This window comes from Arachis duranensis, chromosome 3 (assembly GCF_000817695.3).
Source record: "Arachis duranensis cultivar V14167 chromosome 3, aradu.V14167.gnm2.J7QH, whole genome shotgun sequence".
Lineage (NCBI taxonomy): Eukaryota > Viridiplantae > Streptophyta > Magnoliopsida > Fabales > Fabaceae > Arachis > Arachis duranensis.
The window spans coordinates 134,662,573-134,678,706 of NC_029774.3; the positions used below are offsets into that span (position 1 = coordinate 134,662,573).

Below are 16,134 nucleotides of genomic sequence, written 5' to 3' on the forward strand. Positions count from 1 at the left end.
ATTCTATACTTTTATATTAAATATTAATTATTTAATCATTTTTAACAATCAGACACCAAACTTTTAAACACTATAAAAAATACTATATAATAATATATTTGTCGGAGCAATGGTATTTTACTATTTTCAACTAGATTATTTATTTGTTGGTATTTTTATTTTATTTGCATCAGGTGGGTCAGATGAGTGGAATCCAGCTCTTGCATTGGGTTCCCCTTTGCCATGTTTACTTCTTTTGGGGCTCAACCTTTGATGGCTTTATTTTCTCTCTAAACTATAATTAGCTGCTGCACCTTTTTATCATTCTCTCAAGATTGATAACTGGACTTCATTATCATGCCAACAAAATTATTTTATAAAATGAAAACCGAAGCAATAGTGTATTTGCCATGTGGAATCTATTTTTTATATATTAAAATTATTCTCCAAACAATTGATTATTACTTATTAGTCATTCAAAGGGACCAAATACTCGAGCACATTGTGTAGTAGCAAAAACAATTCCTTTCATTTTTTATTTCCTTTTTAAAGGAAATACTAGTAGCATCATTTTGGTTCCCTCATTCTTACGTTTCATTTGTTGTACTTGCATTCTTTATTTCTTCTATGGGAAGAAAAAGCACAATAACTAGATTTTATATGTAAGATTATAGGAAACACTTTGAAACTACGTCAATACTGCGTGGCATACTTTTAATTGACGTTTATTTGTCTCTTTTTTTCTGCAAGCTTCTAAGTAGCGCATATCATCCATGCATGCATAATTGCATAGTGTAATAAATGTCCATTAGTGCCACTTAATTCTTGTGACCAAATTAGTTACCAGCCATTTCAATTGAACTCTTAATATTTTCATGTACTAAGGTCCAATGATATAAATCTGTTCGGTAGGTCGGATACCGGACGGTTCGGAGGGATCTTTGGGTTGATATGTGGGGCGCGACCTGAAACCGGGTCGCGAGAGCGAAGTTGGAGCAGCCGACGTTCCGAGCTCCTGAGGTAAAAGGGGGTGTCACCTGCAAAGACACTCTGACTCTCTAGTCAGTCTAGTGTGCAGGCAAAAAAGAGATAAAGTAGTATGTATCCTACCTTGGGGGAGGGGTAGGACCCTCTCCATATATACTGTGTCAGAAGTGAGTCTCACAAGGGCAGAACCCACCTTCTTCAAAGCTTCCTTGTACAGCTGTAGTGGCGAACTGTCCTAGACGCGTGTTCGAGTCAGTAAATGAATGCCTCATACCCGACCGTTCGGGTCGGGTGATTAGTGGGTCGGGTCGGCCCATGTTCTCTTTAGGTCAGGCCGTAACAAAATCTAAACTTTATCGCTAGATTATTTTAGTATAGCGATCCATCAAATTTAATACAGCACATCATATCATTGTATCAACAGTTAAACCAAGTCTAAGTTGAGATTATTGTGCAACTAACATTACACTTTTGAATCTGTGTTTCAAACCTTTTAGCTATTAGTAAACATAGACTACATGTTGCTTATATAATTTTGAGGGCCCAAACCACCCAAAAAGCATAGTATAATGATAACAATTCTTGCTTACACACAAAACTTGTAGTGGCTTGTTAACAATCAATAGCAACACAGGTATCAGCTAAGGTAGCATCGTCAATTTTGTTGACAAATGGATTGATCTTAACCCAAATTAGAGAGAAGACAGAGGCCAGCAAGACTGACCAGAGCACAACAATGGTTGGAGTGCGGTTTTGGCGACCCATGAGACCCTTTAGGAATGGATACAAATGGAAAATCACCCAGAAGGCAAAGAACACCTTCCCAAAGAGTGGTCCCCAAGACTCATAGCCTCCATTGAGTGCATCAGAGAATCCAGCAACAACACCAACCATGTTGATTATGATAAGTGTTGTTGGAGGAATCAAGAGTGTAGTCCACTTCACTATGTAGAGTTCTCCAAACTCTGTGTCCTCAGCAGCCTTTGCTGTCACTGTGAAGTTGGTATCAACACCAGCCAGCATCTTAAGTAGTCCTTGGAACACTGCAAACAGATGTGCTGAAACACCTCCTATCACCCAGAATTGCTCGTTTCGCCACAAATCTTCGATGGTAACACCACTCCAACGCAGCTCCAGCACACTTGTCACTATAATGGACAGGAAAAGGCCAAGAAACAGAACACTCGCAACATTCGAAAGCTGGGATCAAACCGAATGATTGAGAATTATGCATTTAGTTATGTTTTAGACCAATAATAAGAAATATGAAGTAACTATTACCGTTGGTATGATGAATTTTCCAGTGAGAAGACAAATTGCTGGCAAAGTACAATAAGCAATGAGAGGAAGGGATGTGAATGGATAGACAATGGTGTTGATATATGCCATTCTCTGCAGCCATTTGAGACGGCCACCGGCGCATCCATACCAGAGGGGACAGTGCCTGCTTAGGAAAATTTCAATTGATCCAAGTGCCCAACGAAGGACTTGGTGCAACCTATCAGACAAGTTGATAGGTGCTGACCCTTTGAATGCAGGCCTCAAGGGCATGCAGTATATTGACCTCCATCCTCTGCATTGCATCTTGAACCCTGTTAAGATATCCTCTGTCACTGAGCCATAGATCCATCCAAGCTGAAACACACACAAACATACATTTTAAAATGTGAAGATGGTATGGACTCATTACAAAGATTATTAGCATTTAATCCAAACCTCTTTTCCCCAGTCAGTCTTCTCTTCATATCCACAGCTAATAACATGAATTGCCTCCTTGATCAGCATGGCAGGATCCGCAGATTCAGGAACCCCGCCATTCTCCATTAGTGTTGATCCAATGAAAACAGTAGACAAACCAAAAGTTTTCTCAAGACCTGTTTGTGAAAGCAGCACTGACCTCTCATCCTCATTATAATCTGCAAGAAGAAAAGAACCCAGTAGTGTCACTTAAGAAAGATTCTGCTGCATCTTTCTCTAGTACTTATTGACATAATTCGAAGTGCTTACTGTCCATCTCCTTGAGATTACAAAGGGCAGCGCTAATTTCTGCCCTCTTTGCATCTCTGCAAATATCAGAGACATCTTTGTTGGACTTTGAGGGGCAGCAACAGCATGATGAAGATGGTAAGTTCGGCATGGATGGTGGGCTATAGCCATAAAGCGCTTGCCGGTTGAAAACACATCCAGTCCCCACATACACTGGTCCTTGAATGCCGTCAAGTCCTTTCATATTAACCTGAAATGGATGATTATTAATAGAACATTCATTACATATGACAGTTAGAAACAACAGAAGGTGTTGTCTCCACAATTTTCAATTCTGCAAAAACTTGTTTGGTGAACTGACTACATAAGGAGATGACATACTTTGATTGAATCTAGGAGAGAAACTCTGTTTTTTTCTATGAACTTACATCAAAGAAAACTGTATTGCGATTGGCATATCGATCACTACGATCAATACCATCAAATCTTTGGGGGAACTGCACATAACACACGTCTCTACCAACTTCTGGGTCCATGAGAAAACACATTGCTTCCCGAACTGCTTTGCTGTTGTTAACATAGTGATCACAGTCAAGATTGAGAATGAAAGGAGCATTTGTGAGAACTGCAGATACTCTCACCTGCATAATCCAAACAAACATCAAGCACTATAAACTCTTAGTGACTTTATATGAAATACTAATACTAATGGAAATTGAAGTATCTATCCATACCAGTGCATTTTCAGCACCAGCTTTCTTGTGGTGTTGATAACCAGGTCTTTTCTCTCTGGAAACATAAACTAGCCTAGGAAGTTCATTTCCTTCAGTGTCATGAGCACCGCTGCGTCCAAGGAAAACCTGGAAGTTTGAGGCAGCCATGAGAGTACAATATTAACATTCAGATTAAATTCATTACAGACAGAAACAATGGATATACCTGAATCATGCCAGGATGATCACGAGAGTTATTTCCCGGCCAAGGCGTTCCATCTTGCATAGTCCACCCTTCTTCGGGCATTTTCTGAGCCTTTGCTACCATAGCATTGACCCGTACTTTATACTCTTCATACTCTCTCTAATAGAATTGAAAGGGAAACATGAAGGTGTTGCTCTAAGATACTCAATTTGGAAAACAAAGAGATGAATGAATATAGTGTTAAGTGGAGTTACTCAATTTGGAATTCCTTACCTTAATTGCTCTACGTTCCTTCACAAAAGAAGGCTGCACTTTGTCTTTGAGGTAGTCAATCTTCTGAGAGAAGTAAAATTCAGGTGCACGTGGTTCAATGGAAAACTTCTTGCAAAATGGCACCCACTTTCTTGCAAAGTCAGCTGTCTCCACCAGCGACTCAAACGTGAGCATGGACGCGCCATCATCTGATACATAACAGGACACTTTATCTACAGGGTAGTCGATGGCAAGGATAGAAAGCACTGTATTAGCTGTGATCAATGGTGGTTCCTTCAGAGGATCCACTGTACTGACAAAGAAATCAACAGCAGCAAGCTGGCAGGGTTCACCCTCTCTTTCAAACCTGAAATCACGGTATATAAGTGATCATCAACATCCAAAGTATAAAGCAGAATGTATTGAAACATTTAAGAACTTTGTGCATTAACCTTGCAGACAGGTTGTCAATAAAAGTTTGCCTATTGACCGGACACCATTTTGGGAACTGATCTAACACCCAGGAAAATGCAAACCAGATCTCACAGATGATAGATGTCAGCCACAGAGGAAAAGCACTTTCAACAGGATTTGTAACCCTATAATGAAAGAAAAGACCCAAGATTATGAGTCGCATGATTATCACAATTCTGTATGGTGCCAGTTTGGATTTTGATATTGGAATCACTACTGAAAGTGGCGCAGCCACAGCAGCAGCATCTCCCTCTGTTGGCCTGCAAAAGATCATAAATCCATGACAGTATGACATATATACAGAATCAAATTAAGCACCACTTCAGGTAAATTATTTTATGTTTCTCATTGAACTCACCGTTTATCTTCCATATGCTGTTGTGGTGGAACTGGGGCCTGATTTTCATCCTTAGGTGCAGCCTTTTTCTTCTTGCTATTTTTATCCTTTCCCTTCCAGCTTTTCAATCTGCTTTTCCAGCTTGACTTGCCAGATTCATCATTTACTTCTACAAGATCAACAAAACCATATTGTGATGATGAAGGACCTTGAATTCTTCATAAGTTGCATAGAAAGTGTAGCTAAGTCTATATCATTTACCATTATCCACGGCAGAGACTGAACTGAGATGTCTAGCATGGAGTCCAACATCCTGCAGAATTTTCAGTGGTGTGGTTTGTCAGTGCAAATGTTAACAGCTTTTTCTCTAATAATTGCTATAACTCATTACCTGAGAACTACTGGGCTGAGAATCCATTGCGGAGTGATCTTCAGAAACCATTATAACATCATCATCTTCATCGAGAATGTCATCATCGTTGCGGTTTGTTCTTGCTATTAAAAAAATACAAAAGGAAACATATGTAAGGTGGGGAAAAAGGCATGTATTGAACGAGTAAAGTGTGAAAGATTTTCTGAGACCTTGATAAGGAACACCACAGCTCAAGCAAGCCGTATGACCCTCATTGATTTCATGCTGAAAACAATCCTTGCAAATTGGGACAGCGCAGTGATGACAAGCCACAAACACTTCCCCATTATCATTAAGCCCCACTTGTTCCCCACAAATGTTGCATAGGGGAACACCAGACTCGGTCATTTTTCCAGTTCAAGATCAGTATATCTGGCTGGTACTACTGCTCCTATTATAGGTTTTATATGGAAGAGCACAAAGCAATTGGTGTTGGCCATGTTGGGAGGATGGAGCATAGCAAGTAGTGTGTTGTTTTTGGAGGTTGAGGGGTTGGGATCTTGGTTTCAGAAAAAGAGAGATGAGATGAGAGGCAATGTCTGTTATGTTTGATGGAACAGTTGACAGTTGCACGGCCTACTTCTTTAACTATAAGCCCCGCCAACACAACATTATAAATAATAATATCGTACCTACCTAATACCTGATACTACCTGATAAAGATACTTCACTATTAGCATGCAAAGTTCTATATCAGTGGGTTCATTTGTAGCTATTGAAATGTACGTTCTGATTCTAACTTGTTCCAACGTTATATCCCTCAAATATTTAATGTCTATCAACTATGACATTACTTCTGCAAATTGTGAATACTAGAAATCAAGGTTGTTTGCAATGCAATGTAGTCGATTTAGGAAAATAACTAAATCTAAAGACTGTGTGTGTGTGTGTAAATATATAGCGTGATTGTGGAATAGAATTTAAAGTTTCTAGTACTTAAAAATAAAAATTAAAAGGACATAGCATGTTTTTTATCTCTAAAAGTAATGCACGAATAAAATAAATTACATAATATATTAAAACATATTATAAGTAAAAATCATAGTTTTTTACAATAAAATAATAAAATTAGATTGATTTAAAAATATAGATCAAAACTTGATCCAATCCACATAATTTGTTAGAAAAAAATCCAATTAAATTTAAAGTTATTACAATTTTGACCGATTTCAATCTGAATTGAATTAGATAAGCGATTTGAATTTATATACTCCAATTAGAAATGATATTTTATACTTTCTACACAGGATCCACATGGATAATTAGTTTGGAAAATCCCTATATAGAAATTAGGATAGAGTCTAACATAAGTACAATGATAATATCCAAGTATCAAGGTTCATTTCATTATTCATTTTAGTTTCTTTAGACACCGGAGAATAACTTGAGCTTGCTCAGTGCTCTGTTTTCACTTTTCACTAACAACCGGTCTAATATGATAAATCTCAAATGCAGGAACAAACACGAAAATTAGCACGACGAGAACATCAAACAAAACAAGTTTTACTTCTAAACACAATAACTACAAATTATTAGTCTTGACGAGAAAACCAGCCTAAAAATCAAATGGATACATGAAAAAGGTTGACAAGTAGCATGAAAAAACTGGAAGATAACAAGTACACATGAAACGACTTGGACCGTGTGGACAAGCAAAAGAATAGGTCATAGTGAACCTCAAAGCAGCAATATATGCAGGTATGCCTAGATTAAATCTCTGCTGCTTTTATGTTGTGTTTTGCGCCCAGGAACATGATCCTCTGAGTAATCTGTTATTGAAAGTTCTGATTGCTCTCCAGGATAATTCACAAAAGCCACTTTCATCCAGTTTTAGACTAAGTTACGGAATAGACCTTTACTGATTTAGATGTGTCACACACGACAAGGTTGTCTGTATCTGCTGGGACGGTACACAGTGAATTGACCTGCCAAAGAAGGTGTTTACATGAATGCACAATAGACATACTAAGCTGAAGAAAAATAAGTAACCAGCATCAAAATTTTGTATGGAATCATCGAAGAAAACTCACTTTATGGCCTACATTGATGGTAGAGTTTAGGATATCACTGTTGTCGCCTATTCCAGAATCACGATAACTGGACCAATTCCATACCTTCACCAACTGATCATTTCCTCCGGATATTATGAACTTCCCTCTTTCCCCAAACAATGAAAATTCCCTGAGTTACCCATGAGTTAGGGGGCAACTGGCAAGCAAATATAGTCTTTACTACGACGATAAAGATTTGACTTACAGGCAAGAAACAGCTGCAGTATGGCCACCCAAAGTGTAATCCAAATGCAACCTCCTATTTCCGTTTTGACCTGCATCCACATTACTACTTGAACTGGCACCATCCTTTGATCTTGATTGAGATCCTTTTCGTGAATTTGAAGAGCTCTTTGACCTATTAGCAGCAATTTCAGACTCAATATTAATCACACTAACAACTCCATCTCCCCTTGCAACAGCACAGATCTTATCTGATTTATCTAGCATGTCAACTTCTGGAACAGCTATTGCATAAACAAAAGCAGGATTGACACACTGGCCAGTGTTGCTACTGTTTGCCTCAAGTGAACCTGCAGCAAGAAGGGGCAGAAAGATTGAGTAGCGTTCTTTCCCTTTCATTTATTTTGTCTTTCATTATATATTACTCATCATTTTTTTGGGTATACATATCCATGATTGAGTAATTTAAAAAGAGAAAAAAGCCACCATATAAAAATATTCAAATCAACCATGAAAATAAAATCGGCAAGAAGATCATTAGAAAGCATTGCATGGAGTTATTATCCCAGTACATGCATTATGCATGTATGCCTAACTACAGAGATGACTTTTTGCTTCTTCAAATTTAAAAAACTACTTGTTTCTGACTTGCATTCTCTAAAGTCAGTAGTCACTAATTCATGTTTCACTTCATTAAATTAAAATGTTTTTAAAACGGCCTAACCTTCCATTCATGGTTGAGACCAAGATTTTGAACGGAGTCAAAAGCAATAGTTACACTTGAGCTTTCTTATTCTGCAGCATTTCTCAACCAAAAATGAGCAGAAGCATATTAGAACTAGCATCAAGCCATCAAATAAGATGAAAGAAGAACTATGCCCTCAGATATTGATTTCAGTATGAAATTCAGTCAATAAATTGTATATTTCTGAAAATGAACTTGGGTTAAGTATTAGAGATATGACAAGGAAAAGAAAATGGTCCTGGGTATAAGAAAGCCATTCATTCTCTCCACTCTCCACATACCCAAATGAACTCGCATATTCTCCCTACCCGCATAATATCCTCCACCCTATAGAAAAAACCTTGCTTGTTAAAATCTTGTTGTTGATAAAAAGGCATGAGGAGATTTATGTCATTGCCAAAATCAACAAACACAAAAGAAGGCTCTATAAAATAGTTAAAGTCATTTCAGGCAAAACTTAAATTAACAAGTACAGAGTTAGACATTATAGGGAAAAACATACCAAAATCCACAACTTTGTGTGATCGCCCTTTGGAGAAGTCCCAAATCAATAGCAAAGAATCAAGACCTCCACTAATTACTGCCAAAGAACAAAAAGTTGGAGTCAGATTTCCATAAATATGAAGGGGGAGGGAGAAACGATAGATTTATTCATATAAGGGTAAAAGAGAAAGAACAAAGATAAGTACCTTCATACGATCTCCAAGGAAGAAATTGCACCGTGTTACATATCTACCACATAAAGTCAAGGCGAAACAAACAATAACAAGATAAATAGATTATAGGGTAAAGTATTGTTTTAATTCCTAACATTTAGTCTAAGTCCTAATTCTGTCCTTAACATTTGAAACCTCCTATTTTTGTCCCAAACGTCTTATTTTGTTCTATTTTAGTCCTCTGGTCAAAATTAAAAATTTCTCTTCCTGAAACACCCCTTTCTTCCATTATCATCTTCTTCTAGGCAACGACAACAATCATAATTGTGGTGACCATAGTGGTAGTTGTAGTGATTTGAGAGTGAAATTTGTTGAAGAATAAGAGAAAGAAGAAGATAATAATAGAGGGAAAAAAGGGACTTTTAGAATAAAAAAAAATTAATTTTGACTACAAGACTAAAATAGGATGACATAAGACGTTTGAGGCAAAAAATAGAACGTTTCAAACGTTAGAGACGAAATTAGAACTTAGCCGCAAAGTTAGAGACTATAACAGTACTATAATGTAATATACAAGGAACAGACCAAAAGCATAAATAGCTTAAACACAAAACTCCAGATCTGCATAATTAGCGCCCATTTTCCGAAGCACCACTAGGAATCAAGAAGGATACAGATGTATGACCGGCTCGTAGAGTTTTATAGAGGCATGGCTGGCGAATGTCAATAATCTTTCAAAGACAATTTCAATCAGTAGTGAAACGGATGAAATTAGAAGCATACAGAATAAAACCAATAATATATCAAATTAGAATGGAAAAAGAAATTAGTTTTAAATCATAAATGCGATTTCCATGTTCTCAGGAAAGTATAACTTAACTTTTATGTTTTTGTTTAATGAGAGAATAGAGTAAGAAAACTTGGTGAATGTCACCAACAGGAAATCAAAGAAATTTCAGGTGTCCAAACTCCAAAGGTCATGATGATCCCAATCAAAGTACCAAATACGAAAGAAGCTCATAACAACTGATATATGTGGTATTGCATAGGAGAAATCAGACAGCACATGTTGAATAAATATGAAGCATACCTTCACCTCACCACTATCATCAGCTGCAGCAAGAAACGAGGACTTCAAGTTGCATACAACCTGCAAGACCATGAAAAATTGAACCATAGGAATGGAAGAAAGAAAGAAAGAAAGTGCACCTCCATACAAGGAATCAAGGATAGCAGGATCAGTTTGTATTATAGCAGAATGGAAGAATGTGCAAGCAAATATTAGTTCAGGTATAATGCTGCAATCCAATTTAACGATTCAATAGTTTGTGTAGATCAAGAAACCCACAGAACCAAATTAGTGTTCACAACAATGATTAAAATCCCATTTCAAAATCTCATGCAAGAAAGCCAAGAGACAAACATGGCATCTCAAACAAACACTACACTTAACATTTCTGAGCTACAAGTAGAAGAGAGTGTGAAGTAGTGTCTACAAATACACCACAATTTATTTTATATTAATTTTTCTATTTACCACTTGTCCAACTAAATAACTTGGCATTTATAAAGCTTAGGAGAATTTGACAAATATTTGCAAGAGAAAACACTAGAATAAGAAACTGATGGGAAAATTATGCATGGTAAAATGCTGAAATAGGTGAGGCAAAACCATGAAAATGTTACATTATTCATTCAGCTTTTTACTTTAACCTGTGTTATGCAAGCATTTATTTACAGGTGGAAAATCAGATATATAAGACAGCGTTTCGTTTTCACATGCCAAGAGAGCATCAGAAACACTCAATAAGATCAAGAAAATGCATAGCAATATAACTGAATACAAGTCATACTGTTTACCTTGTTTATCTCCTCTTTGTTATAATTATAATTCTCCAGTGACTTCCATTCTTTGGTGGCCTTCAGTAGGACAGAACATAATATATAGGGACTAGTATACAGCAGGACAGAACATAATATACAGTTCCTGTATATGAAACCGCATGATTTATCTTTCAAGCTGCCATTAAGTTCCTGTATCATTAATCTTTTGAGTCAAGGTATTAACATGTTATTAGTGTAAAGATGCACCACTAAGCACAACTATTTGCAATCAGTAAAAGATTAGTTAATCACTTTTCAGCTTGAAAGAAAGAGTTTATGACTAGAATCCCTTGTGAAATAGATACTAAAACAAATATTAAGAACAAATGACATTTAAAAGAAGAAAATGGTCTCACCAGTCTTGAAACACAAGGAAGTGACGGGTTCCACGCTAACATCCATAACCAGTCTCGCCACATCTTTGCACCGCATGTCAAACCAGCAAACACGACCATCCTTTTATTTCAATATTTTCAATTAAGAAACAGATAAAAATCAATGCGTTAAATCAGAACAAAGCAGTTAAATTTAAAGCAACATGATGAGGAATCAGACATGACATAGCATATATTAAAAGGAAGCGTTATGAACCCTAGTTACGCAGCCACACGTGCAAGTCTTGGTAAGAGAAGGAAAACAGAAAGAACCTCGCCGGAGGTGACGATGACACGTGGCCTGTCACGTGAGGCAATACAGGAGGTAGTGCAGTCCTTGTGTCCTTTCAGCCGCCGAGGCTTACTATGCTTATCTGCCACCGCCGTTGCAGCTGCCTCCGATGACCCCGCCTCCGCCATCGACGGCCTACGTTACTTTGATGGCGGTGCTTATTATGCTGAACCTGTTAGCTGTATTGGAAGACGTTGGGAATGGAAAATGGAAGCAGAATTTAATGTTGGGATAAAAATAACACCAAAGCAATTACATTTAAACTTTCATTATTCACAATATACTAACAATTCACAATTATAAAACTTCGATATTCTCTAAAGAGTAAAGAATGATTTTCCTGATTTTCAATAGTTAGCACCTAATGGACCCACGATCTGATGGGTCCACGAGACCACGACCCACAGTGTCCCACACGAATAATAAAGCGTCTCTTGCATGACGTAATTTTTACAGCAGAGGTTTAAATAAACTTTTAGACAATTAGACTAAATGGAAGGGTCCCCCGATAAAAAAAAATAAAAGAGAGAGATATACCTCTTTTCACAAATACCTCACTACAATTCTACCTTATTATAATTTTAATTAGTTATCTCATCGTACGAATTTTTATTTTGGTATCAGAGTGTCCTTACAAGTGGTCCCATCCGTCGATCAACTGACGACTCGCAGGCGCAACATCTCATCTCAACCTTGCATTCAAGTCTCGATCTTCATTCTCAACACTTCCTCACCAATTGATTCAACAAACTCACAAAAAATAGTACTGTCTATGAGGACCTGACACGAGTTGATTATGGAGGCTTTCTTCCACCGAGAAGACAAGCTAGGAGAGGATGGGGACAATAAATGCCAAAGAGATCGCCTCATGAGTAGGGTGAGTACAGGAACCTCTTGGAGGCACCGACAAACCCACTATGGCCAAGACAACTGCTATGACCGATCTCCAAAGAAGTGTCCTTTAGAGGATATCGGCAGCGACAACTCTCAGATCATGCAAGAACTCAGACACAGGGTCCAAAACCTTAAGAGGAAATTGGCGGCGAGAGACCGCTACCACCCCAAGCATAGCCGAAACTCCCGCTCGCGCGCAAAAAAAAGTTCTTGGCCCAGAAGCTTGTCAAAGCTGGTTATTATTGGCCCATTATGATGACCGACGCTAGCGAATATGTGAAGAAGTGCCTCAGATGCCAAGAAAATGCAAACTTCCATAAGGTGCCGGCAAAAGAGCTGACCTCCAACATGGCCTCCCGACCTTTCTCCTAGTGGGGAATTGATCTGTCGGGCCTATTTCTGACGGCCTCATAACGAGTCAAATACCTAATCGTGACCATTGACAACTATATCAAGTGGGTAAAAGCAAAGCCATTGGTGAGTATATCATCCGTAAATTGCTAGAAATTTTTGTGGAGGCAAGTGATCGCAAGATTAAGAATTCCTGAGATCGTGATATCGGATAATGGAACACAGTTTTTCGATGAAAAATTTGGAGAGTTCCTATCAGGTCTTGGTATCAAGCAAAAGTTCTCCTCTATGGAGCATCCTCAAAACAACGGGAAAGCAAAGGCAGTGAACAAGGTCATCCTGAAAGGGCTGAAAAAGTGCTTGGAGCAAAGGAAAGACCTGTGCGCAGAAAGGTAATAACAACAATTTTGGATCCAAAAGGTAATAACAACAAGAAAACCAGTATGGTAATGGCAGAAAGTAAAGCAAAGTAATGCAAACAGCAGGTCACTTACCAGTAAAAACGAATGTAGAAGGTTTCAAGAGGAGGACAGTGACAACGAGAGAAATGATGGTAGCAATGAAGGAAATGGTGGTAGCAGTTACAAGAAAATGAAATGAAGTGATAAAAATGAGAATGGTAACTGTAACTGAAAAAGCATGAAAAGTCAAGGGTAGAATTAACCTTTTCACGCATTTTTAAATCACTCTTAAAGAGCATTTAATGCTCTGCGCACGGGAACTGAAACGATGTCTCAAAGCAATGGTTGGGGGAAAACTCACGTGCACGAAGAAAGCACTAGAAATATAAGTCCCGCCGGCGAAGTCGCGATTAGAGGAAGACTACTTTACACGAAGATACGGGCTAAACTAATGCGCCAGCTGTAAGTTCTACGACTTGACACATTAGGGAAACTGTTCTGGCCCAACCCAACAAGAACCGGGAGTCCACCTAACAGACCTGCAATCCGACGGGTCTATGACCCGCATGAAAAAAAAAAGTGTTCCTCATATGATGCAATCTCCTCGGCAGAGGTCTGGACAACTGGCGAAAGCTTCTAGACAACGGGACCTAAACGAAACATCCCACCCAATAAAAAGGAATAAAGGGGAGGGACCTACCTTTCTCTATCGGTACGTCACTACAACCCTAATTAATCGCCTCATCGTACAGATTCTTACTTTGACATCGAAGTATATTTATAAGTAGCCCCACCCGCCGACCAACCGACGACTTGCAACCGCAAAATCTCATCTCAGGTCCAATCTTCATCCCCAACGCTTCCTCAGCAACTGATTCAATGAATTCGCGAATAAGAAGCAACAAGCTGAAACTAACATCCATACCGAAACACCAACAAAAGTTACCTTTACCTATGCCTCTTTCTATTTGTATATTGACTTCAAGCTTCAAAATTCATCTGCAACTATAAATTAAATTTTATCCATTCTATATTCAACACAAATCTTAACGGGTGCGTGTGCTCTACCTATTCAATAAGAACATAACATGCGGTAACACTATTCTACGGCATAATGCTGCTGGTTCTTGAATCTTAAATTGTTCATCAGCATCAAAAATGATTCCTTCGCTTTCAATCCTTCTTCTTTGTGTACGTTTTCTCGTCGCTGCTGCCGTGCATCGTCGAAACATGAAGAGAACTTTTTCTAGTATAATGGGTCCGGAGCCCAAAAAAATAATTACACTAAAACTCTTGTGTAGTGAAGACGCAAGTGAGCTCTGACGCTATTGAGCTAGGCTAGGTCCAAGGTGGGCTTGCGTACAATTCACACCAAGTTAAAGCCCATTATGAGGTCCATAACGTTGTGGATGACTGGTGTTAACTGTTACGTAATAACCCGTCCAAAAAAAAAACTGTTACGTAATAATCCGTCCAAAAGAAAAAAAAAACTGTTACGTAATACGTTCGTTTATTTATGTGCCAAGTGTTTTTTTAATATTTATAATATAACTAAGAATTATAAAATTCAAATTAAAATATGTTTATGCTGAATTTAATAAACAACCATACTTCATAGTCAATAAATATTATATTATTTTAAATTAATACTAGGTCAGTAATAATTTTAGTAAATATATTGCATAAATAAAGTATTCTTATATTTACTAAAATTTACACATATTAATCAATACAATTTATATTCATATTTATTAAAATTTATACACATAAATTAATATAATTTATACACATTTTATTTATATTTTATGAAGTATAAATTCAAAGAATAAATTACATGCCTAAGATAAGTGATTTCATTCTTTTTCCTCAAACTATAACAATCACATCAGAATTCAATAAAATAACATAGATATTCAAAGAATGGATCATTTCCATTTTATTAGAAAAGCTTAAGCTTAAATTATATTATTGGAAAGTTGAACTAGGTTTTTCAAAAAATGAATCTTAACAAAATAAACATTTCATTATACAGCACACAATGACCTCAAAAATAGAGTGAGTTATATCTAAGTTATAATTTTAGCTTCAAAATGAACCTTGCACCCTAAGTCGAGAAAGAATGAGTAACGGAGAAGATGAATGAGAGGCTGGAATTGAGAAAAAGTGAGCGATGGAAAAGAGGAATGGAGGCTCGAGCTGAAAAAGGGTGAGTGATGGAGAAGAAGAATGGGACTGGAAAAAAAATTCGTGTTTTAGACGCCGTCTTTTTATAGATATGGAACATATAAAATTATGTTTGATAAATGAGAGATGTATTAAATATTAAATTAGTATATTTTATTTTAAAATACATAAATACTATTAAGAGATATATTTTTTATTTTTTATTTTATTATTTTTATTATTCTATGATTATCAGTGGTTAAGAAAAGGAGGATTGAATTTTGGTCTTCTTTTTTTTTTTAACTTTTAACCTTGAGTTCAATAGAGATACTTTGAGTAAAAAACATGATAGACTATAGTTTTGTCTCTTAACGCGGTATGAGATACTTGTGTTTTGTCTCCTATAGTGCAGAACCAGAAACAGAGAAGAGAATAGAGAATGACACACAGGTGTATCCTGGTTCGGCCACCCAATGCAATGTAGCCTACATCCAGTCTCCATCACAACAATAACGGAATTTCACTATCTTTCAACAGAATTACATTCACCAATTCTCTCTAGGATCTACCAAATCCTATCTAGGACAAGTCTAGATTCTAACCCAATCTGAACTTGACTAGGACTCACCCTAGCTTTCAACAGCAAAGTGTTAACTCAACTTGTAAGGGAATCCTCTTAAGATCATGACACAAAACAGAAATACTAACAAAAGATTTCTGAGATAACTTAGCCTTTTTCTCCAAGTCTAGCTCACTTCCTTTTTTCACTTATTGACTTTTTCTTACAAACTTCAC

The 16,134-nt window shown here is 37.3% G+C and overlaps 2 protein-coding genes across 2 annotated transcripts; both read right to left on the reverse strand.

Moving 5' to 3' along the window:
• Nucleotides 1-1,390: 1,390 nt before the first annotated feature.
• Nucleotides 1,391-5,890, reverse strand: LOC107482226 (cellulose synthase A catalytic subunit 8 [UDP-forming]). The gene is made up of 13 exons (XM_016102648.3): nucleotides 5,516-5,890; nucleotides 5,325-5,428; nucleotides 5,195-5,246; nucleotides 4,955-5,102; nucleotides 4,575-4,856; nucleotides 4,144-4,489; nucleotides 3,892-4,029; nucleotides 3,687-3,812; nucleotides 3,381-3,593; nucleotides 2,974-3,202; nucleotides 2,683-2,882; nucleotides 2,248-2,601; nucleotides 1,391-2,166 (listed from the first exon to the last, which is right to left on the reverse strand). Exons 1-13 carry the CDS (start codon nucleotides 5,691-5,693, stop codon nucleotides 1,579-1,581), a joined length of 2,958 nt encoding a protein of 985 aa, XP_015958134.1. The 5' UTR covers nucleotides 5,694-5,890; the 3' UTR covers nucleotides 1,391-1,578.
• A 777-nt stretch (nucleotides 5,891-6,667) lies between these two features.
• Nucleotides 6,668-11,810, reverse strand: LOC107482227 (uncharacterized). Its single transcript, XM_052258885.1, is given in 10 exon segments — nucleotides 6,668-7,270; nucleotides 7,376-7,526; nucleotides 7,602-7,929; nucleotides 8,827-8,904; nucleotides 9,014-9,056; nucleotides 9,655-9,711; nucleotides 10,071-10,130; nucleotides 10,841-10,934; nucleotides 11,193-11,320; nucleotides 11,512-11,810. Coding segments are annotated over 10 exon segments (1,176 nt in total). The 5' UTR covers nucleotides 11,659-11,810; the 3' UTR covers nucleotides 6,668-7,180.
• Nucleotides 11,811-16,134: the final 4,324 nt, after the last annotated feature.

Excerpts from the sequence above, each read along its gene's own strand:
- LOC107482226 (XM_016102648.3), bottom strand. The coding sequence starts at position 5,693 with ATGACCGAGTCTGGTGTTCCCCTATGCAACATTTGTGGGGAACAAGTG. Across the intron at positions 4,490-4,574 it reads ATTGACAACCTGTCTGCAAG|GTTTGAAAGAGAGGGTGAAC; the intron begins GTTAATGCACAA and ends CCGTGATTTCAG. Across the intron at positions 2,167-2,247 it reads GAAAATTCATCATACCAACG|CTTTCGAATGTTGCGAGTGT; the intron begins GTAATAGTTACT and ends GTTTGATCCCAG.